The following is a 24,765-nucleotide window of genomic DNA, read 5'->3' on the forward strand; positions in this document are numbered from 1 at the left end:
GGCGGGGGGAATGAATGAGGAGCCGTCCGCTCCTCGGCCGCCCCTTTTATAGCGCCGCTCCACCCCCGCCGCCCAGGCCGACGGGAGCCGCTCTGTGACCTCATCGCCCCGCCCAGGGGCGAACCCCCGGCTGGGCGTTGCCGCCGCCGCCGCCATCTTCTCCCCTCCCCCCCGCCCCTAACGGCCCTCGCCCCCCACCTTACCTCGTCCGCCTCCTCCTTTTTCTCTGTGGGCCCTGCCCTCCTCCCCGGCCGGCCTTCCCTTTGGCCGCCCCCCCCTCGGCAGCGCCGGAGGCCGTAAAGCGAAACCCGCCCTTTACGACTCCGCCCTCGGTCTTCCCCCCCGGGGGGGCGGAGCTAAATCCAGTCACGTGACCGCGCCTCTCGGCCCGCCGCACTATTTGGGGCGCCGGCGGAGGGACACGTTTTGGCCCCGGGGGTGGGGGGGACCCACCGACGCCTTTCTCCGCGGGCCCGCCGCCTCCGGGAGGGTCTCGGGGTGGCTCAGGCCAGGGGGAAGGGGTCTCCAGGGAGAGAGACCCCCGCGGGGCAAGGGTCCCTCGGCCTTAAACGGTCGAGCGGGCGCGTGCTGCGGCCGCCATCCCCCCCCCCCGCGGTCGCGCGCCACCGGAAGTGCCCTGCTTCCTCCCGCCCACCAATCGACCAATCAGCGCGGGAAGCCGTTTCAACGGCCCTGGGCCGCCCCGGCCGGATGATCGAGCCCTGGGGGCCGGCTGGCGCCCCCATGGACGGCCGGGAGGACACCGGTGAGTTCGACGGCCTCTGGCTCCTCCCCCCCCCGACCCTGGATGCCGAGGTCGCTCACCACCCCTTTTTAATAATAATAATAGTATTTGTTAAGAGCTTACCACTCTTCTCAGCGCCCGGGCAGATCCAGGGTCATCACGTTGCCCCCCCCCCCCTCCGGGGGGCTCCCCAGTCTTCATCCCCATTTTCCAGATGAGGGAACTGAGGCCCAGTGACGTGCCCCCAGTCACCCAGCTAAGTGGCAGAGTCGGGATTCGAACCCACGACCGCTGACTCCCAAGCCCGGGCTCTTGCCAACCGAGCCACGCTGCTTCTCCTTTTAAGTGGCGGCGTTGGCGATCCCTGCTCAATTGTATATGTTGTTATTACCCTGTTTATTAATGAGATGTACGTCACCTTGATTCTACTTATTGATATTGTTTTAATGAGATGTACATTCCCTTGATTCCATTTATTACTATTGTTTTTGTCTGTCTCCCCCGATTAGACTGTAAACCCGTCGTTGGGCAGGGACCGTCTCTGTCTGTTGCCGATGTGTACATTCCAAACGCTTAGTACAGTGCTCTGCACATAGTAAGCGCTCAATAAAGAGCATGGGCTTTGGAGTCAGAGGTCATGAGTTCGAATCCCAGCTCTGCCACTTGTCAGCTGTGTGACTGTGGGCAAGTCACTTCACTTCTCTGTGCCTCAGTTACCTCATCTGTAAAATGGGGATTAAGACGGTGAGCCCCACGTGGGACAACCTGATTCCCCTATGTCTACCCCAGCACTTAGAACAGTGCTCTGCACATAGTAAGCGCTTAACAAATACCAACATTATTATTATTAAATACTATTGAATGAATGAATGCCTTGCCTGGCCTAGGCCTCTGGCTGGCGGAGGGAATAAATGGGAATGATGAGCTCTCAGCCCATCAGACGTGGGTTTGGGATGCGCAGGACTGTACTAAGATCTTGGGACTCGAGCGCCTTCTTGGAGGATAGAGGTTGACATACAAAATGGATATACCTCTCCCTAACATAATGGATATACATCTCCGTTCTGGGGAGATGTATACTGCTTGGGTACCAGCATCCCCGTGGAGTAGCTGAATGTGCCTGGCTGAAAGGCAGAAGTGAAATGCCCGCTGGATATTAATGTTCCTTTCAGTTCTTTCAGGGCTCGGTACAGTGCTTGGCACAGAGTGATCGCTCAACAGATACCGCAGTTCTCATTATATGGTCGGGTGCATTTTGCAATTTGTACTCATCAACTAGCTCTGCCTTAATTTGCCTTGCAGTATCTTACAGTGTTTCCTAGAGACCCCGCCTTGCTCAACCGGAGCAAATTCTGTATACGGTTGCTCGGGGAAACAGACAATGGAGGGAAAACAGAGACTCGTTGCAATTGCTTGGGGGATACCGAAAAATGGCCATTGGCCCCAAGCGGGTTAAGAATTTCAGTGTTGCCGAGAGCTGAAACGGTAGCGCCTACACAACAGAAGATATAGAGCTAAGAATTCATTCAAACGTATTTACTGAGCGCTTACTGTGTGCAAAGCACCGTACTGAGCGCTTGGGTGCTTGGGAGAGTACTATATCACAGCAGACACATTTCCTGCCCACAGCAACTGACTTCAAGTCCTGTGCTCTATCCACCATTAGTGATTTTTGTTTTTTAAATTTTTATCCCAGGGAAGCAAAGGTCACTGTCGTTTTCTTCTTTGACACCAGAGAAACGTTTTTCTACATATGATACTGGCAACGTACCCATTTCCATTTCTCAAGTTGGTCACAATCAGAATACACGTCAGAATCATACAGGGAGCTTCTACCTTTATTCTGACCAATCAAACACATGGAAATCATTGGACTTCATGAGGAAACCCTCTTGAAGGAGGATGTGATTTTAGTAGTGCATGGCACATAGTAAGCGCTTAAAACAAATGCCATTATTATTATTACTGTTTCTATTATTATTAATAAGACTTTGAAGGTGGGGAGAGGGGTGGTCTGTCCGATATGAAGTGGGAGGGAGATGCGGGACATGGGGGCGGCAGCGAGAAAGGTGAGATGGAGGTTCAGGGAGGATATTGGCATTGGAGAAGCCAAGTGTGTGGACTGGTAGGAAATCAGTGAGGTCAGGTAGGAAGAGGCGAGCTGATTGAGGACTTTCCAAGGAGTTTCTTTTTTTAATAGTGGAGGTGGCAACCACTGGAGGTTCTTGAGTGGAGAGTTATAAACTGAATGGTTTTAGCTTTCTTACCAAATTTTAAGCAGCTCATTATTCTTGCTCCCCCCCACCCCAGTTTTGCCACCTATCAGTGGGTTGTTGTTCTTTTTCTTTCCGGAACAGATTGGATCACTGTTGCAAATACCCTTCTTCTGAAGTGTCAAAGTCACCGAAGGATACAGAAACTTGCAGAATGTGATGCTAATATATTTATTTCTCTTTATCATTCAATATTGGGAGAGCCGGTACCAGGTAAAAGAACAAAAACACTGATTATGTGCTCGCTTATTCACAGTTAGTTTCCATCACCCCAAACCCTTTCAACCTTAAAAGCCACACCCCAGGGATCGTCTCTATCTGTTGCCGAATTGTACATCCCAGCGCTTAGTACAGTGCTCTGCACATAGTAAGCACTCAATAAATACTACTGAATGAATATCCATCTTTGGAAATTTTTAATATGTGTGCATATCTGATGCCTGTTCATCCTGGTGCCACTAGTAACTTGTCAATATTGCGAATGTGTATTTCCTCCATTTGATTATAGGTTTCTTGTAAACTAGGGAACATCAGGTCATCCTGTCGTACTTTCCCCAAACCCTTTGTTCAATAATCAGCTTAATTAGGTGCTTAAAGAATACAATTGTTCTCAAACTTGTGAACCACCTCTTTTTGCAAAGAATGCTTACCTTGCTTGGGGAATGTGTGAATTTCACAATTTTGAAGTTCACTGTAGCTCTTGGCACTTAACCTGCATTTTGTCGCTTCGCTTCGTAAGATTTGCTACTCAAGGGTAAGTGAAAAATATGTGTAAAAAGGGCCGTTTTCTCACACATGCACATGCAGTGGATTTATCACTCGCATTAATTTGCCCCATCATGCATGTTTGTTTGAAGATGTGGTTTTGATAAAGAGTTTAACTCAGATGTCTAGTTTACCAAAATGTCTTCTAGAGAGCCCTGCCTCAGGACTGTTTTAAATGTCCATGCTGGAAAAAGTTTCTGCTTGAATATTGCAATATGATTTTTCCCCCTCCTCCACAGACCTTATAGCTCTTCCCACATGTCAAGAGGATGATGCCCACAATGTACAGGCAGTAATAGACTCTTTGGCCCTGGATTACTTGCAGGTCAGCTTGTCACACATAATAGGTAGGTATATTTAGCCTTGGTACCATATTCCTATGTTGAGTTTCTAGTCTAATGGAGGAGATGGTAAGCAGAGCTAGCATACAAGAAGAAGTATTTTCATAAAGGAACAAATATTCATGGAAATGCAAAGTGTGGCCCCGGGAGGATAACCTGAGGAGGGAAATCGGGATTAGCCAGGAAAACATACTTTAAGAATGTACAGGACACATTAAGTGTTTTCGAGAACTGTACGTATAAGGCTAATGGGGTCATCCTTTGTAATGGAAATATTATTTTGTTAAGGAGAAAATATCGTAAAAGGCGATCAAGAGTCTATAAAGAATCTGTTAGAAATATTTGACGGGTTGCTGGAGTACCTCACCGAACACATAAGTGAAGCATCTTCTCAAAATGGAGGTGAGTTGGAAATGGGTAATCTATCTGGGTACTTCTTAAACTGTAAAACAGCTATTTGTGTTATTTACGTTATGCCTAGTTGAAAACTAAACAGGAAATGCATCTCTCAAAAAAAATATGAACTGGTAAGGAAACCATGTGGATGACAAAATTTTTGAAGAGAAATGTACTACTTAAAATCTGTACATTTTAAAACAAGATCAAGAAATTGTTTATCTGCCGCCTCCTAACTCAGAGAAAAGCATGACGTTGTCTATCTCCACACTGAGTTTATCAGTGGATTCTGACCCAGGATTAAGTAGGAGAAAAGCCATAAGATCCCTCTCTGTTGTTTTTATTTTGACCTCTTTTCCTCTCTGCTGGTTTAACCCAGAAAGGTGGCTGGGGCAGGTGCCTCTGGGGAGGTGAAGCTCTCTTGTCAACATGTGCTCACACTGCCTTTATCAGTGGGTTCTCACTATGGAAGGGATAAGAGGAATGAGTGCAGGGTCTGGAGAAGTGAGGAATATTGCATTTGCTTCAGCATATTTTCAATTCACTTTTTTGCTCACTAACTCCCTCACTGTAACTGGCTCCTCCATTATCATATTCCTTATGCTTGCCAATATTCTGTACCTTGGAAGCGAGAGTCTCATTCAACAACACTGTACAACTGGGATCCCCGCATCTTTCATCCTATACCCTTCAGTAGTCAGACCCAAAAATGGGAGCTTCTGGGAAATTTATGGTTTCCCTGCTCCTGGCCTTCTAGTCATTATGATGCAGGGTGTGGGTTGTTTTTTTTTTTTTTAAAACTGTTTCCATACTGCTCTTCCCTATCTTTAAGGGTCACTTCCTTATTTTACCCCAATTGACTGGGACAGTGAGTGATAATAAAAATTACTAGACATTATGCGGCCTTCTGTATCTTCGGACAATATGGGTGTGGAGCCAATATCACAGCACTGGCCTGACAAAAGACGCCTCATGGAGGCAGGATCTGGACACTCCTTGTTACACAGAGGTCTTTCCATATCAAAGCAGTAACTCAGAGCGCAAGGGTGGATTACAGTCTCCGTTGACCTTTGGGATCAATTCTCCAAATCTACTAGAGTTAGAAATCTGGAGATACTGTTTTGCTGCTCCAAAACAACTGCCCTACTCTTACATATTTCCTGTTTTGATGTTCCTGCTGTTTTCCAGCACTGGTCTGCCTAGTTGTATAGAGGGCAACTGTGGTGTTCTTACTGCTGCTGTTTGGGGGGGAGGGGGGGGTTTTGGGCTTTTTTGGTCTTTTGCTTGTCCTTTGAAAAGACTGGGAAAGATATGCACACACGCACTTGTCATTAGGGAAATCCGAGTAACAGGCGCAGTGATGATCTACTAAGTGGGTGAAGGCACAGTGCTATCTGCCATTGTGGAAATCTAAGGAATATTCTGTTTTGGGACCGCAGTTTATATACTTGTTCTCCCTACTAGCGAACTCCCAATGTGTGCTACTGGCCACATGGGAGCCAAGAAAGAGGGCGGATGGCTCAGTGCAAACTATCGCCACTACTACAGAAACAACTCAAGCACATGTCCTTTTGGGGATTACTGTCACCGTGAATCTCAAGTATTCCTTGTGCCATAAGTCTCTGCAGTATTATCTACTCGACTGTTGTTTTTTTTGTATTTTAAAAAGATAAGCCGGGCAAGCAGAGTCGAGAAGTGATTGACAGTGTTCTGTTGGAGGATAAGCCCAGTGAGCCCACATTGGCACAGAGGCAGCCTTCATGTGCAGGGTAAGATTGATGTTTAGTCAATGCCATTCTAATCCTCCTCAACCTCTCAGCTGCTTCTGGCACTGTCGACCACCCCCTTCTTTTGGAAACGTTACCCAACCTCGGCCTCACTGACACTGTCCTCTCTTGGTTCTCCTATCTCTTTGGCTGCTTGGTCTCTTTGGCGGCTCCTCTTTCCTCCCACCCCGTAACTGTGGGGGTCCCTCAAGGTTCAGTACTTGGTCCCCTTCTATTCTCTATACCCACTCCCTTGGGGAACTCGTTCGCTTCAGTGACTTCAGCTACCACCCTTTTGCGGATGATTTTCAAAAATACATCTCCAGTCACAATCTCTCTCCTTTTCTGCAGTCTTGCATTTCCTCCTGCCTTCACGAAATATCTGCGGGGGTGTCTTGCTGTCACCTCAAACTTAACGTGTCCAAAACAGAACTCCTTTTGTTCCACCCAAAACCTGTCATCCTCTTAACTTTCAATCACTGTAGACAGCACCACCATCCTTCCTGTCTCACAAGCCCGTAGCCTAAGCATTATCCTTGACTCCTTTCCCTCATTCAACCCACATATTCAATGTGTCACTAAATCCTGTCAGTTCAGCTTTCACAACATCACTAAAATCCATCTTTTCCTCTCCATACAAACTGCTACCACGTTAATCCAAGCATTTATCCTATCCCACCTTGATTACTGTATCGCCTCCTTGCTGACTTCCCTGCCTCCCGTCTCTCCTCACTCCAGTCCATACTCCACTCAGCTGCCTGGATGGTTTTTCTACAAAAATGTTCAGTCCCTGTTTCCCCACTTGTCAAGAACTTTCAGTGTTGCCCATCCACCTCCGCAGCAAACAGAAACTCTTACCATCGGCTTCAAAGCGCTCAGTTACCTTGCCCCCTCCTACCTCACCTCGCTATGCTCCTACTAAAGCCCAGTCTGCACACGTCGCTCCTGTAATGCTAACTTTCTCACTGTACCTCAATCTCATCTGTCCCGCCGCCAATCCCTTGTCAAGTTTCCTGCCTCTGGTCTGAAAGGCCCTTCCTTTTCATATCCGACAGTTACTCTCGGCATCACCAGAGCCTTTTTATGCTACTGATGCCTGTCTACTTGTTTTGTTGTCTGTCTCCCCCTTCTAGACTGTGAGCCCGTTGTTGGGTAGGGACTGTTTCTATCTGTTGTCTAGTGACCCCTGTGTGCTATTTGCATATTTGTTCCTGCTAACATCTTCATGGAAACTTATCATGGTGCTTGTGGTTATGTGAAATAAGGACAGTGACAATATAGGAAACTGTCTCTTTCAGGTCTTCACAGTCTTCTGACATTTTTGTCCCATCTTGGGACATTGAAGGATCAGAATCCACTGGTGAATTGATTAGACTTGGGGACACAGCTCATACGTTTTCTTTAAGAAGAGAAGGTAAGTAATTAAGTTTCAAAATAAGTTCCATTCTACTCTGCTGAATTTGAACTGAAGAACTGCGAGCTGAAACAGTTATAATAATGATAATAATAATTGTGGTATTTGTTAAGCTCTTACTATATGCAAGGCACCATACTAAGCATTGGGATAGATACAGACAAATTGGGTGGGGCACAGTCCCTGTCCCACATTGAGCTCACCCTCTCAATCCCCATTTTACAGATGAGGTAACTGAGGCACAGAGAAGTAAAGCGGCTTGCCCACGGTCACACCGTAGACAATTGGCAGAGCTAGGATTAAAACCCATGACCCTCTAACTCCCAGGCCGGTGCTTTATCCACTCAAGTTCCACATTCCCAATTTTTCTCATTAATGGAAAAATATTCTTTTTATGGTATTGGTTAAGTGCTTATTATTTTCCAGGCATTCTTCAAAACTCTGGGGTAGATACAAGATAATCGGGTTGGAAACATTCCCTGTCTCATGTAAGACTCATCGTCATCCTCACTTTACAGATAAGGTAACTGAGGCACAGAGACATTAAGGGACTTGCTCATGGTCACAGAGTAGACAAGCAGGAGAGCTGGGATTAGAACAAAGGTCCTCTGACTCCCAGGCCCGGGCTCTTTCCATTAAGTCATGCTGTTTCTCGTTGTTTTGAAAAGATGGTTCTAAATCTCACTGAGACTCCCCCTCATTCAAAAATGTTTCAAAATACAGGCCTGCCACTGGCTTTCAACTCCAGTTAGTTACTCTATTTCACTGCCCAAGTGTCAATCCAACTTATTATTTGAAGTAAACTGCACACAATGCGGGAAAGTTAATGGTAGGATTACTTCCTGAGGAGGAAATGAAACCATTGTTCTGATGGGCAGAGATCGGGTCTTCTTTTTTTCTAAGTATAGTGCATTGCTTGCAGGGGACACTTGAAAGATTTTAATACTTCTGTTACCATTATTAAAGGATAATTTAAATTGAAAGAGAAAGTGCCAAACCTCAAACATAAAAACCAACTGCACTTCTTAAACTTCTAGAAACTCTGTGAAACTTTTTCTATGACTTTACAGATGCCTGTTCTTCATAACCTTAAGGAATGCTATTGAAAGTGAAGTTTCATCCGTATGTATGGATGCAGCTGAGGAGACAGCCTCTTCCACCCCATTTGTACTATGAGACAGATTTTTCTGTCTCTGCCCAATCGAAGTAAACTGTACATTCCTAAATATGGCTGCTTAGGTGAGAAGGTGCCGACACTGGGCATGTAAAACGCAGTTTGTTTGGGTGGTTTTTCCCTTGTGAGATGCTAGGGCGGCAACTCCAAATGTGTCATCTGTGCGTGGCCGTGTTTCCCTCCCTCCCTGCTCCCTCCAGCTTCTCTGAAGGGAGCTCTACTTCTCAGTTTAATTGATCCTGGACTTTAGCTGAGACTCAGCCCTGGCCGGGCTCCGAAGAGAATATCGAGTTACTATAGTGTAGCCATAGAGAGGAAGGAAAGGCTGAAGGTGTGCTTCTCTGGGCCCTCCTATTGATTGCAAGAGATCAGGGTATTGGAGAGAGGTGAGGAGGCCGTTTAGTGTGGAGACAATATGGGACCTGAAAGTCAGAGGACCTGGGTTTTAGTTTAAGCTCTGCCACTTGCCTGCTGAGTGAAGATGGCCAGGACACTTTACTCTGTGCCTGTTGTCCCAACTATAAAATGGGGATGCCATACCTTTCCTGCTGGTGGAGAGAGATGTGCAGCCAATGTCCAGCTGTAGCTTAAGCCCACGTGGCTGGCGTGGCCCAGGACATATCAGGAGCTGGGAACTGTGATAAGGGGACAACAGGCACCGGGAGGAGTCCTGTTGTCTGATGGTGAGAGAGACCACCAGGTGACTTTTGGGCGTTTTTTGGTTTGCATTTAATAAAGAAGCAGCGTGGCTTAGTGAGAACCAGCGTGGCTTAGTGGAAAGAGCCCGAGCTTGGGAGGTTGAGGGTTCTAATCATGACTCTGCTAGTTGTCAGCTGAGTGACTTTGGGCAAGTCACTTAACTTCTCTGTGCCTCAGTTCCCTCATCTGTAAAATGGGGATTAAGACTGAGTCCCATGTGGGACAACCGGATTACCTTGTATCTACCCCAGTGCTTAGAACAGTGCTTGGCATATAGTAACCAACATCATAATTTAATCATTCTGTGATATTGATTGCTTCTAGGGGGCCGTCAGGCAGTGAATATGGAGGGAGAAAAAAATGTGAACTTGCAGAGGCCCAGTGCACAAGAAGCTGCTCTGAAACCTTCCTCACCTAGTCTCACCCGCAGTGATAGAAGAATGTACGTGAAAGAGAGTAAGTAGACCTAACTTCCAAATTTCATGAGGGGTGATTGTTCAGCCTGACATGACTAACAGGCAACAGGTAAGCCTTGTCTCTCTACTGTGTAATCTATTCCCCTCTTGGCATGTGTCAGTAGATTTGCTTCCAGGTTTAGCACTGATTTCAGGGGAACACCTGGTTTTTGGATATTGAGCCTGGCAGTGGACCAGTATGGATAGAAGGGGATGGGGAGTGGAGGAAAAAAAACAAAACCTGATCATGTCCTTTCAAGTCAAACTTTTTTTATGTTATGTAAGTGCTGACTACATGTCAGACACTGTACTAAGTACTGGGGTAGATGTATGATCAGGTTGGACAAGGTCCATGCCCCCCATGGGGCTCACAGTTCTAACCCCCATTTTACAGGTGAGGTACCTGACACATAGGTAAGTTAATTGACTTGCCTAGGTCACACAGCAGACAAGTGCCTGAGCCAGAATTAGAATCCTGGTCCTCTGACACCTAAGCCTCTGGTCATTCCACTTTTGTACTTGTTTTATATTTCAATCAGTGGTATTTTATTGAGTGCCTAGTGTATGCAGAGCACTGTACTAAGCACTTTCCCTCTCTAGACTAAGCTCATTGTGTCTTTTTATGGTTTTACTGTACTCTCCCCAAGCACTTTGACTGACTGACACTTGGGAGAGTACAATCCAGCAGGGTTGGTAAAAGCATTCCCTGCCCACAGTGAGCTTATACTTATAAAGGTTATTAAACTTCAAAGGAACACATTTTGGAAAATGTTATTAAACAACCTAATTGATGCTTTGTACTCTGTGGCCCTAGCCCATAAAGGCTGAGATGACCTTAGACCCTCCTACTAAAAGGGTCTGTTTATGACAGCCCTCGGGCTAAGTCATGTTTGAGGGCAGAAAAGTTGCTCCTCTCCTTTTATTTTGCAGTTTAAAGTGGTTTTCTGTCCTCTTGGCCCAAAAGGCTGCATGTGTAATGTCTCTTTCCACCTTTGTCTCTCTCCCTTTCTCCCCACTCTGCAGCTGCTCCCTCCAGGGGTCTCCTGGCCAGTGCTAAAGGACTGGGGGAGCCCATCCGCCCTGCCATCCCTTTGCAGCCCCCTTACCACCCCCCGGACTCTTGCCTCTCCTACCCAGCAGGGAGAGATCACTGGAGCTCAGAGGAGCAGGTGGCAGTGTTACCCGCTGGGGAAGAGGGAACAAAGTCTTCTATAGTAAGTGGAAAAAACCTCTTGAATTAGTTGAAATATACTGCTTGTGTTTACAGTGTCTCAGCTGAATGGGCACTGAGTCAGCATTGTGTTTTTAGGGTTAAAGTTTTAATTGACAATCCTAGTTCCCCTGCTGCTCTGGAGCCATGACTGTTTTCAAACAATGGTACTGGAGTGCTTATTGTGCATGGAGCACTGTAATAAGCTTGGAAGAGGTACAGTATAATACAAGTGGTACACACAGTCCCTGTCTGCAAAGACCTTACAATCTAGTGGTTGGTTTCAGAGCTCAAACCATCCTGTACTTTGAACTTTTTTTACTACTACTACTAATAATGTTAATAATAATGTTGGTATTTGTTAAGCGCTTACTATGTGCAAAGCACTGTTTTAAGCGCTGAGGGGATACAAGGTGATCAGGTTGTCCCTCATGGGGCTCACGGTCTTCATCCCCATTTAACAGATGAGGTAACTGAGGCCCAGAGAAGTAAAATGACTTGCCCAAAGTCACACAGCTGACAAGTGGCAGAGCCGGGACTAGAACCCATGACCTCTGACTCCCATTTGTTAAGCGCTTACTATGTGCCAAGTTCTAAGCACTGGGCAGGACCCTCGTGGGACTCACAGTCTTAACCCCCATTTTCCAGATGAGGTGACTGAGGCATAGAGAAGTTAAGGGGCTTGCCCAAGGTCACACAGCAGACAAGTAGCAGAGCTGGGATTAGAACCCACGTGTTCTGACTCCCAAGCCCACACTCTTTCCACTAAGCCACAATCTAAACATTCTTTGATTCTGTTTCATTCAAAATAGACATTAAAGAAGGTGTTGGCATAATTATTATCTTGGGTCCAAGTTGAAATAGTGAGGGTGCAGGCAAACTTAAATGTTTGGGATTGTGTTTTGGTGTCTTCTAATTGACTGAAAGTTGGACACTTCCTATTAGACTCTTCCACTCTTTCCATTGTCTTTAGAAAAAGCTTAGCTCATTTTAACTTAATTTTTTTTGCATTCCTCTACTAAAAGTCTTTGTTCTCTCAATTGCAAGCTCCACACTGACAGAACAAGGGCACAATTATCAGGACAGCAAGATGTGAACCCTTCCTTTTAATGAGCTGTTGACCTTAAAGACCAAAGCAGCAATACCCTTTTTGATATTTATTTTCATACTTTCCCACACTGAAGAGTAATCACTTTCTGGTTCTCCTCTTCCCGCTTCCTGGAAGTGATGTGACTACGTCCCGCACCCCAAACCAGACCAACAGGATAGGTCACACCTTAGAGTCGAAGGCAGGGCAGTAGGATGGGGCAGTCTTTCAGGTAGAGGTGCTGATGCTGGCATTTTGGGTAGCACTAATAGTAGGAAGCTGCCAAAGCATTCATCTCCCCAGAGCATTCTCCCCTCCAGAATTGGCTGGTACCCCTATCTGACCCAGAGAGAAAGAAGGTAAAAAGAAAATTACACTAGAAAAATCCCCTTCCCTACCTGTGCTCGGCGTAGAGAGAGATGGGTTCTGTCAAGTCTCCAGAGCAGAACTACAGCACAGGCATCCTTGAGATTGATGGGTGGCCTTGGGTGTGTTTTTTTTGTTGCTTTCAGTTTTCAGAGCCAGCTGGGCATTTGACTGAAAGAATTCCTGCCTCAAGGCCTTGTTCCAGCCTTGCCCCTGGTAAGAACCTGAGCTTCTCCTGAAATTTCCTCTCCTTTCAGATTGATGATTGTGCTACATCTCACACTGGTGTCAATATACTGTAACTGTTCTTGGGCTCTTCATCAGACTTCTTTATCCGGTTTTGGAACAGGAGGCATGGTGCTTGCCCAGAAAAAAACCTATAGTGTAAGGGGAAATAGATCAAGTCAGCTATAGCTACATTTCACAGCCTTCCAACTGTCAGCGGGCTTCTTAATCCTGCTCGTGCTCTCCTGCGGCTACCATAATAGTTTTTTGCCACTCGCTCTTTCGTGATTTAAAAAGTACTCTACCACTTGCACTGCATGTCCTCCCTGACAGCATCAGGTCCTGAAAATAATTTCCTCAGCATACTAGTGCACGACCTGAGTTCTAAATGTGTTATTGGACTGTTTGCCCTCCCACTGATTGTCTTAGCACCTTAAAAGCCATCCAGAGCAGCAAGGAAATACCATCAGAATGCAAAGGCACTGTCCCCACTCCACCACACCAATATACTCCCTTCTGTTTGGGACTCTGCCTCTATCTTTATCAAAGAACAGCCACCTGCTGTTACATGTTTTTCTCCCCACTTCTATCATTGCACATCTAGCCAGAGATATCCCGGAGTCTAAAGAAGCAAGTGTGCTGGTGGTGGAGGATGACCAAAGGGACAGCCTCGAGGTACTTTGTTGCCTTTAAATGATTACATTTGACATGTTAACTTTCAGTGGTGCTGTTTAAAAACTGAGGGATTAAAAACTTTGAGAATGGTTTCTGTGACCAGTTAAGTGTCCCAACAGTGAATTAAATTCCAGGGAATGACATTTTATCTGGAATTTCTCTCTCAAAATTTTCAAAATAATCATCCCTCACTACTAACAGGTTCTTGATAGAGCTGGCAGGTTTTCTCCAACTTCCTGCATATCTGAAGAAGCCCCAGCTGCTCCCAGGCAGGTCGTGTCTCCATCACAGATTCCAGATAGTAGGGCAAGAAGGATGCCCCTAGAAGAGAGGTAAGGGATATTTGAGGCTTTTGAAAGTTCATCATCAAAAAGCATTTAAGTATTTTATGGATGTGAGGCACTGGATAAAATGATTTCAAAGAGCCCTACTGACAATGTATGTTGGCAGCACAAAAGGACTAGGTTTGATTAAAAAAGGGGAAATATTAACAAGCATGATCACTGATATTTGCATACTGAGTGTAAAGCACAGAACTAAGCACTTGGGGGAGCAGAACTGAAGACAGTCATTGCTTTGGAGATACCATCTGCTGGGGCGGACAGCCAGACAAAAGTTACAAATAGGGTAGAAAGAACAAAAAGTAATACAGATGCACTGAGATGAAATTCCTGAATAAACAGAATATGAAACGAGTGATATTTTATTTCTGTCCTCAGCAGTTACGTTAGTGCTATAGGTGAGGTGGGACTGATGTAATTAGATTGGGGAATTGTATTTATTTATTTTTGGTGCTTGTTAAGGGCTTACAATGTGCCAAGCACTGTATAAATGCGAGTTAATCGGGTTGAAAGTAGACCCTGTCCCACAGGGCTTGCTGTTTGAGTAGGATTTAATCCTCATTTTACAGATGAAACAATTGAGGCAAAGAGAAGTTAAGTGACTTGCTCAAGGTCATACAACGGCATGTCCTCCAACTCCCAGGAACATGGTCTTTCCATTAGGCTATGCTGCTTCTCTAATTGGGGAATTAATCAAGCAAGGCTTCCCAGGAAAATATGGGATTTTTTAGGACTTTGATGATGGGGAGAATTGTGGGTCTTAATTGTGTTCTTTTCTAGCCATTCTCAAAGCCATGATGCAGTTTCCCTCACTGATGGGTCAGCTTCCTGCCAAAGAGCAAGGAATCATTTATCCAAACAAGAGTTGGGTGTCATGTCAGAGAAACTCTCTCGTCAACTTAATAAAATTAATCTGGTAAGTCTTGTTTTCCCTCCTCAGCCGCTTCCTTGGGCAGTAGCAGGTTGTTTTTTTAACCACTGCAGACCTCTGGCTAGGACCAGAAATCACCTTTTTATCAAATGTTGAGCTTCTTGAAAATCTTTGCTAAACAGCTAGGGGTCTTGTATGGGAAGGTTACAGTTTGGAGGACCAGTGATTGTTAAACTGGTCATGCCCTATGTTTCCCTTTATTCGTGAAGAAATAAACCCAAGTTTTAAGGCCACGGCAACTAAATGGCTAGAAAGCTTTACTTCTGTCATTTTAAAGCCAAGGCAGTGCCTGCATTTTCTTCCTCCCCTGCTTGCAGAATGGCCATGGCAGGTTTGGGAGGCTCTGAAGAGAGGGCTTGCATTTCTCCTCTGGTTTTTATTTTGTTGTATTGCACTCAATTACTGAAAATTGAAAAATAATCTCTCAACAGATGCTGAAAAGTGCCCTGGGTGAACAGATCCAAGAAGAAGAGCCTCAAGACTACGACAAACTCTCTCAGCACAGTGACAGTGTCGTGGAATATTGTCAGAAGAAATCGCAGCCAGGTAATAGTCCCATTTGGCTTTAGAATGACAGGTTGCTTTAAGAGAAGTAATCTTGCCATGCATTTGCCTCACAATAGATCACAATTTTTTTCTCCATGTATTCCCCCCACCAAGTTGTAAACTCCTTGAGGGCAGGGATCAGGTCTACTAATTGTATTGTACTCTCCTCAGTACAGTGCTTTCTATGAGAAGCAGCAGCATGGCCTAGTGGAAAGACTGTGGGCCTGACAGGTGGAGGACTTGGGTTCTAATTCCCACTCCACCACTTGTCTGCTGTGACCTTGGGCAATTCATGTAACTTCTCTGAGCCTGTTACCTCATCCCTCAAATGGGGATTAAGACTGTGAGCCCCATGTGGCACATGGGCTGTGACCAATCTGATTAGCTTGTGTCTTCCCTATTGCTTGGTACAGTGCCTTGCACTTAGTAAGTGCTTAAATACCATTTTAAAAAGAGGGGCACTTCTCTGGCACCTAGTAAGCTCTTAAATACCATAAAAATAAGCAGCCTGGCTTCGTGGATAGAGCCAGGGCCTGGGAATCAGGTCATGGGTTCTATCCCCGCTCTGACACTTGTCTGCTGTCTGATTTTGGGGCAAGTCACTACTTCACTTCTCTGTGCCTCAGTTACCTCATCTGTAAAATGGGGATTGAGACTATGAGCCCCACATGGAACAGGGACTGTGTCCAACACGATTTACTTGTATCCACCCCAGCGCTTAGTACAGTGCCTGGTGCCTAGTAAGCACTTAACAAAAACCATAATTAAGTTACTGATTTGATTGAAGTGCTTTTAAAAATCAGTGATCAACTTTAGTATGAAGGTTTTTCCTTTGTACATGACTTATTTCTTATGTAATTAAAACCTTTACCTCTAAATCTAACTAAATCAACAACAAAGACATTTTAATGAACTTTTCCATTCTTTGGAGTCAAGGTGGGAACTGCCACCACACTTTTTTTTTTAGCCTTTGAGAAGCAGTGTGACCCAGGGGAAAGAGCATGGGTTTGGGAGTCAGAGGACTTGGGTTCTAATCCCAGCCCTGCCACGTGTTTTGAATGTGACCTTGGGGGAGAAAAAAATCACTTAATTTCCTCTGTGTCTCAGTTACACCTCATCTGTAAAAGGGGGATTAAATCCTACTCCCTCCTAGTTAAACCGTGAGCCCCATATGGGACAGAGACTGTATCCGACCTGATTAACTTGTATCTACCCCAATGCTTAGAACAATGCTTAGGACATAATACGTGTTTAACAAGTACCATAATTATGCTTTTCATTGTTTCTGGTCACCTTTATGTGTTGCAGGGATTCTCCTTGGCCGGCGGCAACCCGTCAGGCCCCGATCCCTTTCCTCCTCCCCCTCCCCACCTCAAAAACCAATTTGGCCTGAAGCTGAAGATGCACTGAGAAAAGACAGACAGTACCTCTCCCGTAAGGCCCGCCAACACAAACAGAAAGAATTGGAGCAATGTCGAATCAGAGCAAAGGTACCACTTTTACAGCCCTCAGCTGGTCACAGATAAGTGGGTGGGTCAGCTAGCATCCAAAGTGCCCATTATGTTTAGTGACACCCAGAGAGCCATAGGATTTGCGCCAAACCCACTTACTCTGGCTCAGGGGAGGTATTTGGTTGTATTGTTCATTCATTCAATCCTATTTATTGAGCGATTACTATATAATAAGCATTGTTATATAACCTCAGGTCTCAAGCAACATGATCTAAACTGTAATTAGTGAGCACCTCTAGGGGTCATGCAGAAGGAGACGTACTCATGCAGAATGGTGTGCTGTCTACCTCCAAGAAATTTACAGTCTTGATATCCCTCACACTGTGTATGCAAGGAGGCATGATTTACACATGAGAATAGCAGTTGTGAAACCAAGTGGCCATCTTCCATAAGGTTTTTTGGGTTTTTTTTTTCATTTGGTTTTTGTCTTGGACTTGAGCTGGGGTGAAATATTTAAACTCATGGACTACTTCTAAATGAGCATTATAAGTCACTCTAACTCACCACTTGACTTACCTCCAGCATGTAGTTTAAGGATATGCAAAAGCCTTCATACCAAGAACTTTCAGGAATTTTGAGAAGGAAAATGTGATGGGTCCATTTAGAAAGCACTTGAAGGATTACCTGTAATGTGAGCAGTAAATGGAATTTGTAGTCTTTGTTAATCCCAGACCTACTTGTTCCGCAGCAGGCCAGCTGCCTGGCTAATTGTATTCAAAGTTAGAGACCCAGAGCCAAACTAAAATCTAGACCTTTTGCATTTTTTCCTAGGTGCTCACGGAAGCATATGAAGAGGAACTAAGAGGACTTAGAGTAGAAGAGTCAACTGAACCCTCATTGCTAAATGAAGAGGAGGAGGAGGAGGAAACGGTCAGTCTTAATTAGATTAGTGTAGTTTAGTCTGAACAGCAGCAAATTCAGATTGGGGCTCTAATATTGAGAACCAAACACTGCTTACTAGAAGAGGTTTTTGAGGGGAAAGAATTCTATCGTGGCAAGTTGTTCTTAACTCACCTGGCCCAATTGAAGGGAAAAAATGTCTAGAAAGTTGAAGAGAAGGGAAAATTGGACTCCAGCAGATAATGTGGAAGAGTAAATCTGTAAAAGCTTCACTGTTCTTCCTTACTGCCACCAGGAAACTATCTCCAAGTTTAGTTTCCTAAGAATCTCCGCTGAGCCGCTCAACGCAACAGGGAACACAGATGCCTTGTTTTACACTAGCGGCATTCACAGTACTGACTTTTAGGTTTGCAGTGAGAGGACTCATTGTACCAATCCGCATATGTCAATCTTGTCTTGTACATTAAACTATTTTTGTCAAGATATTCAAGGACTGTAAAGTAGTACTCATACCTATTTTCCATCTGTTTCACATCATTCTCAAGGAACAAGAATACAAAGAAAACATCTTTAAAGGACCGTCAAAAAGTCTGCTAGAGAAAGTTTGTTCTAGGAAAACCGCACCTCGGCATCCCAAACACAGTCTGTGGATTCCAAGAGTTGGCTTGGGGAAGCCAAAGAAAGCAGCTTTAAGTAAGAACTGTAAAACGGTGCTGGGTGGAAAGCTGGCATCCTGTGAAAAATGTGTGCTGACCTCCAGGAACTTGAGTCAAGTCAACATATACCAGCCAGTCAGCTGGAGCATTCTCCCCTCTGCTCCGTGTCCCGTCTCCAATCCCTGGAATGAGAAAATTCATCTGAACAGATGTTCAGCCAGGGATGCTCACTGCCAGAGCCAATGTCAATTCTAGCCCCAACTGCTGCCTCATCACTACTGGGAGTTCTGGCCCATCCCTTTGGTTCCCCCCGACTCCACCGCCCCAGGCCCCAGCTGCCTCTTTGCCATTGCTGGGCAGCGGGTCAGGCTGAACGTTAAGCCCAATTAGCCTGCTCCTGGCAACTGTTGCCAGTGAATGATAGGTTCTCCTGGCCTAGGCAAACCATCTCAAACTGAAGGCCGAGTTCCAGTGTCCAAGATCCCTCCGTCACCCCCAGTGTATAGGGTCTTGGCCCCAAACAGGCCCAGGGAAACACAACACATACAGGGCAGGTCCAAGAAACACTGAGCTAGGTATATCACTACAAAGAACAGCTTTCCCAGTGCACTAAAGGGAAAAAAGAGGAATGTGAAGTGCCAATGGAAAAGAGAAGAAGGAAGTTTTTTCATGTTCAGGCACAGGCTGGTGGAGGATGGTTACACCAGCCTTCATAGAGCAGATTTTCTGGTTCTTAGTTCCTTCACCCAGAGCTTGTTACTAAAATACATTCAAGCATTGGCAAAAAGGAAATTAGGACTTCAAATTTTGTTCTCTAGTGTTTGTACATCCCTCCCATCTTGTCTTACAGTGAAAATCAAGGAAAATGACTTCCTGCCTCTCCTAATGGAAGAGCTGCCTTATCTCCAGGTTTCTCGCCAAACCCTGGGCAGACTGTGGAAAAAGCAGGTTGCGCAAATAGAACAACTCAGGGCAGCTGTGTCTGGAGAAGACCGATCAAAGATAAAACTTCAGCATGAGGTAAATTCTTTAAAGTTACAGTATTGTATTTAAAAATTAAGCTTGGATTTTTGGCAAGGCAATGACCTTTTGAAAAAAGAGTGGAACAAAGAATATAGGTTTTGTTTTTTCTACTCTGCGCTATCCTTAACCAGTTTCCCTTTGGCCTTTTCCCCCCCACCAAGGTAGAAGAAGCGTTAAAAAAGCACGATCTCCTTGCTGAAATTATTAGCAAAGAACATGAACACAACAAGAGACTGGTAATCTACAAGCATGCTAATTTGCTAGAATTTTTTGCCTTCACATGCCTTAACCATCACTTGTTCTACCCTACTGAGCTGGGCCCTAGCAGAATAGATCTGTAGCTCCAGAGCTGGAGATGTGCCCCAATTTTCTGACCTGGCCCAACTCTCGGGGGTTCTTTGTATCTGCATGATATCGGGCATTCCTGCTGGTGGGGTGAAAAGAAAGGAGGCTGAAAATCGAAGGGAAGCCCAAAACCTTACCTGAAGATTAGAAAATGTAGTGGGAAGCAGGGGAAACTTCCGTGGCTTACTGTCAGGGTCACTATTGCCTAGAACACACTCTTGGACCTATGAATTGAAAGATGGACAGTGGGTTCTTAGTCTTATTTCTTCTTAGCCAGGTGGCCTAAAACTGTGTTTTCAATCATCTAATGGTTTTCTTCCCTCAGCAAGAGTTTAAGGAGCGAATATGCCGGCAGAAGTTGGCGCAGACAAAGGTGAAAGAGAAACGCCAGCAAATTGCTCGAGCCAAAAAATATTATGAAGAGTACCGTGTCCAGCTACGGGCAAAAATGATGCGGGCCAGGACTCGGGAGGAAAGGGTAAACATGAGTTACTCTCCCAAATTCCATCTAAGGTTAACCCAGGCTGGAGGATCCATTCTCACCGTGTAATAAGATCTACAAGGAAAGACAGGCTCTAAAAGAGTATCAGTGTTCCCTTCTCTACTTAGGGCCTTTCCAGCTGTTCCCTGCCACTTTCTGGGTGGTGTACAGCCAAGACAAGTACTAACCTTGGTTCCCCTAGCATCAGGCAAATAGTTCCAATTTTTGCCCAACAGTTGAGCTATCAGGGGTTAGGCATTTTTTTTCTTATTTATGAAACTTAAAGTAGGATTTACCCTTGAATACTGAGTACCTTTTACTTGCCACTGTTTTCACAACTGGAGCTTAAGCGGATGCAATACTTTAGTTATTCTCCACAGAGGCTTCAGGATCTCCTTTCCACTTTTTGAAAAATTGGGCATTCATAACCTCTGATTTGGATTAGCCTCTCATTTGCTCTACTGAGTAGTCACGGTTTTAATAGAGCAGCCCAGTGATTGTGAGGCCAGCTGCAACATTCAGGAATTCTTTTTAAGGTGGTACTTTAGGGATCTGGACATCTAATCAGTAACTGAAAATTTCCCAACATAAGTGGCTCTTTTCATCATGTAAGTCTGAATATCCAGAAAGAGGAATTACTATCTCTGAGTTAGGGATGGTGAGACAGGCACTGTCTGTGACTTTTCTATTTCGTTATACCTGGATGTGTAACCTCCTGTGGAAGAAGTATTATAACTCACAGGGGCATTAGGTCCTGTCTGAGTCTCTGGAAGTTGGGCTGCCTCATGCTATTGCTGAGTCGGTACTGTTATCTTCACTTTTGGCCAATACAATTGGCAAAATAGTTCACTAGCCCACCTGGAAACTAAAGAGAGTTTGAGAAGCAGCATGGTCCAGTGGAGAGAGCACAGGCCTGGGAGTCGGAAGAAGCCGTGTTCTAATCCCCACTCCGTCACTGGACTGCTTTGTGACTTTGGATAAGTCACTTAGTTTCCCTCTGTTACCCCCATCTGTAAAAGTGTGGATTAAAGCCGTGAGCCTCATGTGAGACATGGACTGTGTCCAACTTGATTAGCTTGGGTCTACCCCTGCGCTTAATGTGCTGCCTGGCACATATTAAGTGCTTGCTCTCTATCTAAGAGCCACACTTAGTCTAAACAGTGGTCTATCTCATCCAGCCCCTTCCACAGTGCCACCAAATACACTTTGACGTTATGGTGATGGATAAACACAATACCATTTGTAATCTTGCCTCTAACAATCAGTCCTGAACTTATCCCTTGCAATCCTTCAAACCTCTTTTTCCTTTTACATCCTTAACAGGGACCTTTCCTTTCCGGATTTGTTTACACTAGTCTAATATGCTCCCTGCCCTTTACTCAGAGTTATTCTCCCATTTATCACTGGGCAAGAATTGAAAATGGAGGATTTGAAAATAGCACCAAATCTTGGAGAAATGTACAAACCTGTCAAGTGGCAAAATGGGTGGTTACTGAATGAAAGATTTAATTGTGAAAATGTTAATGATTTTTGGTAGATCTTTAAGAACCTCTTTGAAGAAGGTCTAGAAATTCAGAAGCAAAGGTTGCGTGAACTGAGAGCCTATTCTAAAGAAAAACGGGACGAGCAAAAGAGACAGCACCAGAACGAACTTGAGTCGATGGAAAACTATTACAGGGATCAGGTACAGTTCTTCGGGCTATTGCAGCATGACAGAAACCAATCCCAAGAGTTAGATGGACCCCACTCCAAATCTGGGACCAGGCTGTGGGGATGGATGGAAAAGTTTCATGGTTGGGGACTGCACCATCTTTTACCTTTTCCAGCTCCAAGTAGCCCCCTGTACCTAATTCTTGAATTACAAATGAAATAAAGGCACCACAAGCGTGGATGCACTCCTTACTTCCTTGAGGCCAGAACAGGGAGATGCCTGCGCACATGCCTGCAGAGCTGATTTTTAATTACTTGCCCAGCAGAGAGTAACTCTGGGCATGAATCTCTTCAGATGATCCTCAGAAACCCTGCCTTTGGCAGAAAGCTTGGCCAGGTGGTGCAATACTGTTTTTTCTCTCACTATAACAAGGCTATCGGGTGGCTTTTATTTCTCTGTATAGTTCTCAATGCTGGCCGAAGCTGTATCGCAGGAACGTCAAGAAATCAATCTGAGAGAGAAGGCCCAAACAAAGGTAATTTCAGAGTGGTAAAGGATTTGGGTGATTTGGTTGAAGGTGGAGTTCAGTCTAAGCCCAGTCAACACAGTTGTCTCTATTCACAAGGGAAATGACACACAGTCCAAAAACTTACTGGGGGCTGGTCTGATTACTGTATCAGTCTCCTTTTTGAACTCCCTACCTCCTGTCTCAGTCCAGTCCATACTTCTCTGCTGTCTGGATCATTTTCTACAAAAATGTTTAGTCCACATTTCCCCTCAAGAACATCCAGTGGTTACCCATCCACTTCCCCAAACAGAAACTCCTCACTCTTGGCTTTAAAACACTCAATCACTTTGCCCACTGCCATCTCATCACTCTCCTACTACATCCCAGCCCACACACTTTGCTCCTTAAATACCACCCTACTCACTGTACCTCTGTCTTATCTATCCCACAGCTGACCTCTCACTCACATCCGGCCTCTGGCTTGGAACACCCTCGCCCTCCCTCTTCATATCCGGCAGAAAATAAACACTTTTTACAATTGATTGACACTGATTTTAAGCCTGTTTTAATCAATCAACCAATCGTAATTGAGTGCTTACTGTGTGCAGGTCACTGTACTTAGCCTTTGGGAAAGTACAGCTGATCAATTTAACCGACATTTCCTGCCCACAACGAGTTTACCTTCTAGAGGTTAACTTCCCTTCTTTTCTTCACACTCTCTGATGAGGTTACTGAGATCAGTCAGGGGCAGCACTGAGGAGTTGAGGTCCCTAAAAAATGGAGTTTTGTCTAATTTTAGTCTTCTCTTTCAGACATTACGTAAGATTAAGAGGGAGTTCAGATCCAAAATGGAAAAAGAAATTCAACAATTACAGGCTCTGATAACTGAAAATGACGATGACACTTTCTTTCGGGAATTGGAAGCAGAGCGCCTAAAAGCTCGACTTCAAATGGCTTCATTTCAGTATCGCACAAGCCATTTCTGATGAGCTCTCCGGGCGGGGTTGGGGTGGCGGTCAGGGATTGTCTGGTGCCCATGGAGTGGGATTTTTCTGGAAATAAGTAATTACGGTAGTTTGAGGAGGCCTTCCCAGGCAATGTTAGAGATGGCTGGAAACATAGCAATAAGAATTACATCTCAATTTGATTTTTAAATAACCTTAACTGAATTGTGATTATAACTTCATTGCAGCGTTTTAAATTAAATAATGAAAAATTTACATGAATGTTTCATTAAAGTTTTATTGCCTAACTTGCTGAACGTCTCGAATAAAACCTGAGTTATTAAACACTGGCTACTTTTGAAACACAGAAGGTCAAGGCTAGATTTTCAATGTGTAGTGAATATTGTAACTATGCCTTGAATAAGCATCCAAATTCCTACCTTGCCAAGACATATCCACAAGAACTGAATGTTAGCAGATACTTTAAAGGCATTGAAACTAGATCTGTAGAAACATTAAGCATAATAATTATGCTATTTGCTAAGCACTTACTCTGTGCCAAGCACTGTTCTAATCCTTGGAGTAGATACAAGGTTATCAGTTTGGTCACAGTCTTTGTCCTGCATTGGACTCACAGTCAGGGTTGGAAGGAATGGGATTTAATCCCCATTTTACAGATGGGGGGAACTCACTCAGGCAGAGAGAAGTTAAGCTATTTGCCCAAGGTCACCCACCAGACACGCAGCAGAGCCAGGACTAGAACCCAGGTCCTCTGACTCCCAGGCCTGCATTCTTTCACTAGGCCAAGTTGCTTCTTACTATCCATATTAAAAAATTCCATACCCCCAGGACAAATGTTGACAAGCAATAGTCAAATCAGCATTGAGGACTGGAATTAACCGACAAATCCCTTAAGGTCTGGCCTAAATTCCATCCAGATATATTACCAGTTGAACTTCTCCCAGAAACATTATAAATCGAGCAAAGTAGTTAAACAAACACTCACCACGGGAAGAGGCCAATCCCTGGGGAGAAGCAGAGAGCTAGAGACAATCAGGGCAAACAGAGAGAAAGTAAATGGCCCAACATATCTACTTTTGAAACTCCCATCCCAGGAAATTGTCAGGAAAGGCCTTTTGGAAGACTTTGTTATTATTTCCTGTTCCTGTCTTGGAGCAGAAACCGAATGCCCTTTGCCACCCAGAAAGTGTAGGCTCCTAGTCCCCACCCTTCCGTCCCTCAGTTCCCCAGCTTCACCTCCAGTGAGAGACTTGTGAGGCTGACTGCAAGACAACTCAGAGTTGCAGTTTTCAATATTATTTTAAGAGATGAAAGTCATTCAATTGTATTTATTGAGCTCTGTGTGCAAAGCACTGTATTAAGCTCTTGGGAGAGTA

The 24,765-nt window shown here is 45.0% G+C and overlaps 1 protein-coding gene across 1 annotated transcript; it reads left to right on the top strand.

The window, feature by feature from the left end:
- The first annotated feature begins 362 nt into the window (after nt 1-362).
- On the top strand, nt 363-23,681 carry CEP95 (centrosomal protein 95). The gene is made up of 22 exons (XM_029079973.2): nt 363-766; nt 3,103-3,231; nt 4,023-4,130; nt 4,413-4,526; nt 6,190-6,289; nt 7,585-7,700; nt 9,898-10,029; nt 11,052-11,242; nt 12,838-12,907; nt 13,521-13,591; nt 13,793-13,923; nt 14,713-14,848; nt 15,295-15,409; nt 16,718-16,899; nt 17,692-17,790; nt 18,306-18,453; nt 19,267-19,436; nt 19,601-19,675; nt 20,110-20,262; nt 21,803-21,949; nt 22,380-22,451; nt 23,237-23,681. The coding sequence occupies exons 1-22, from the start codon at nt 712-714 to the stop codon at nt 23,408-23,410; spliced, it is 2,688 nt and encodes an 895-aa protein (XP_028935806.1). The 5' UTR covers nt 363-711; the 3' UTR covers nt 23,411-23,681.
- The last annotated feature ends 1,084 nt before the right edge of the window (nt 23,682-24,765 follow it).

Source organism: Ornithorhynchus anatinus, chromosome 15 (genome assembly GCF_004115215.2).
Source record: "Ornithorhynchus anatinus isolate Pmale09 chromosome 15, mOrnAna1.pri.v4, whole genome shotgun sequence".
Classification (NCBI taxonomy): Eukaryota; Metazoa; Chordata; class Mammalia; order Monotremata; family Ornithorhynchidae; genus Ornithorhynchus; species Ornithorhynchus anatinus.

Excerpts from the sequence above, each read along its gene's own strand:
- CEP95 (XM_029079973.2), top strand. The coding sequence starts at position 712 with ATGATCGAGCCCTGGGGGCCGGCTGGCGCCCCCATGGACGGCCGGGAG. Across the intron at positions 6,290-7,584 it reads AGGCAGCCTTCATGTGCAGG|GTCTTCACAGTCTTCTGACA; the intron begins GTAAGATTGATG and ends TGTCTCTTTCAG. Across the intron at positions 17,791-18,305 it reads AGGAGGAGGAGGAGGAAACG|GAACAAGAATACAAAGAAAA; the intron begins GTCAGTCTTAAT and ends ATCATTCTCAAG.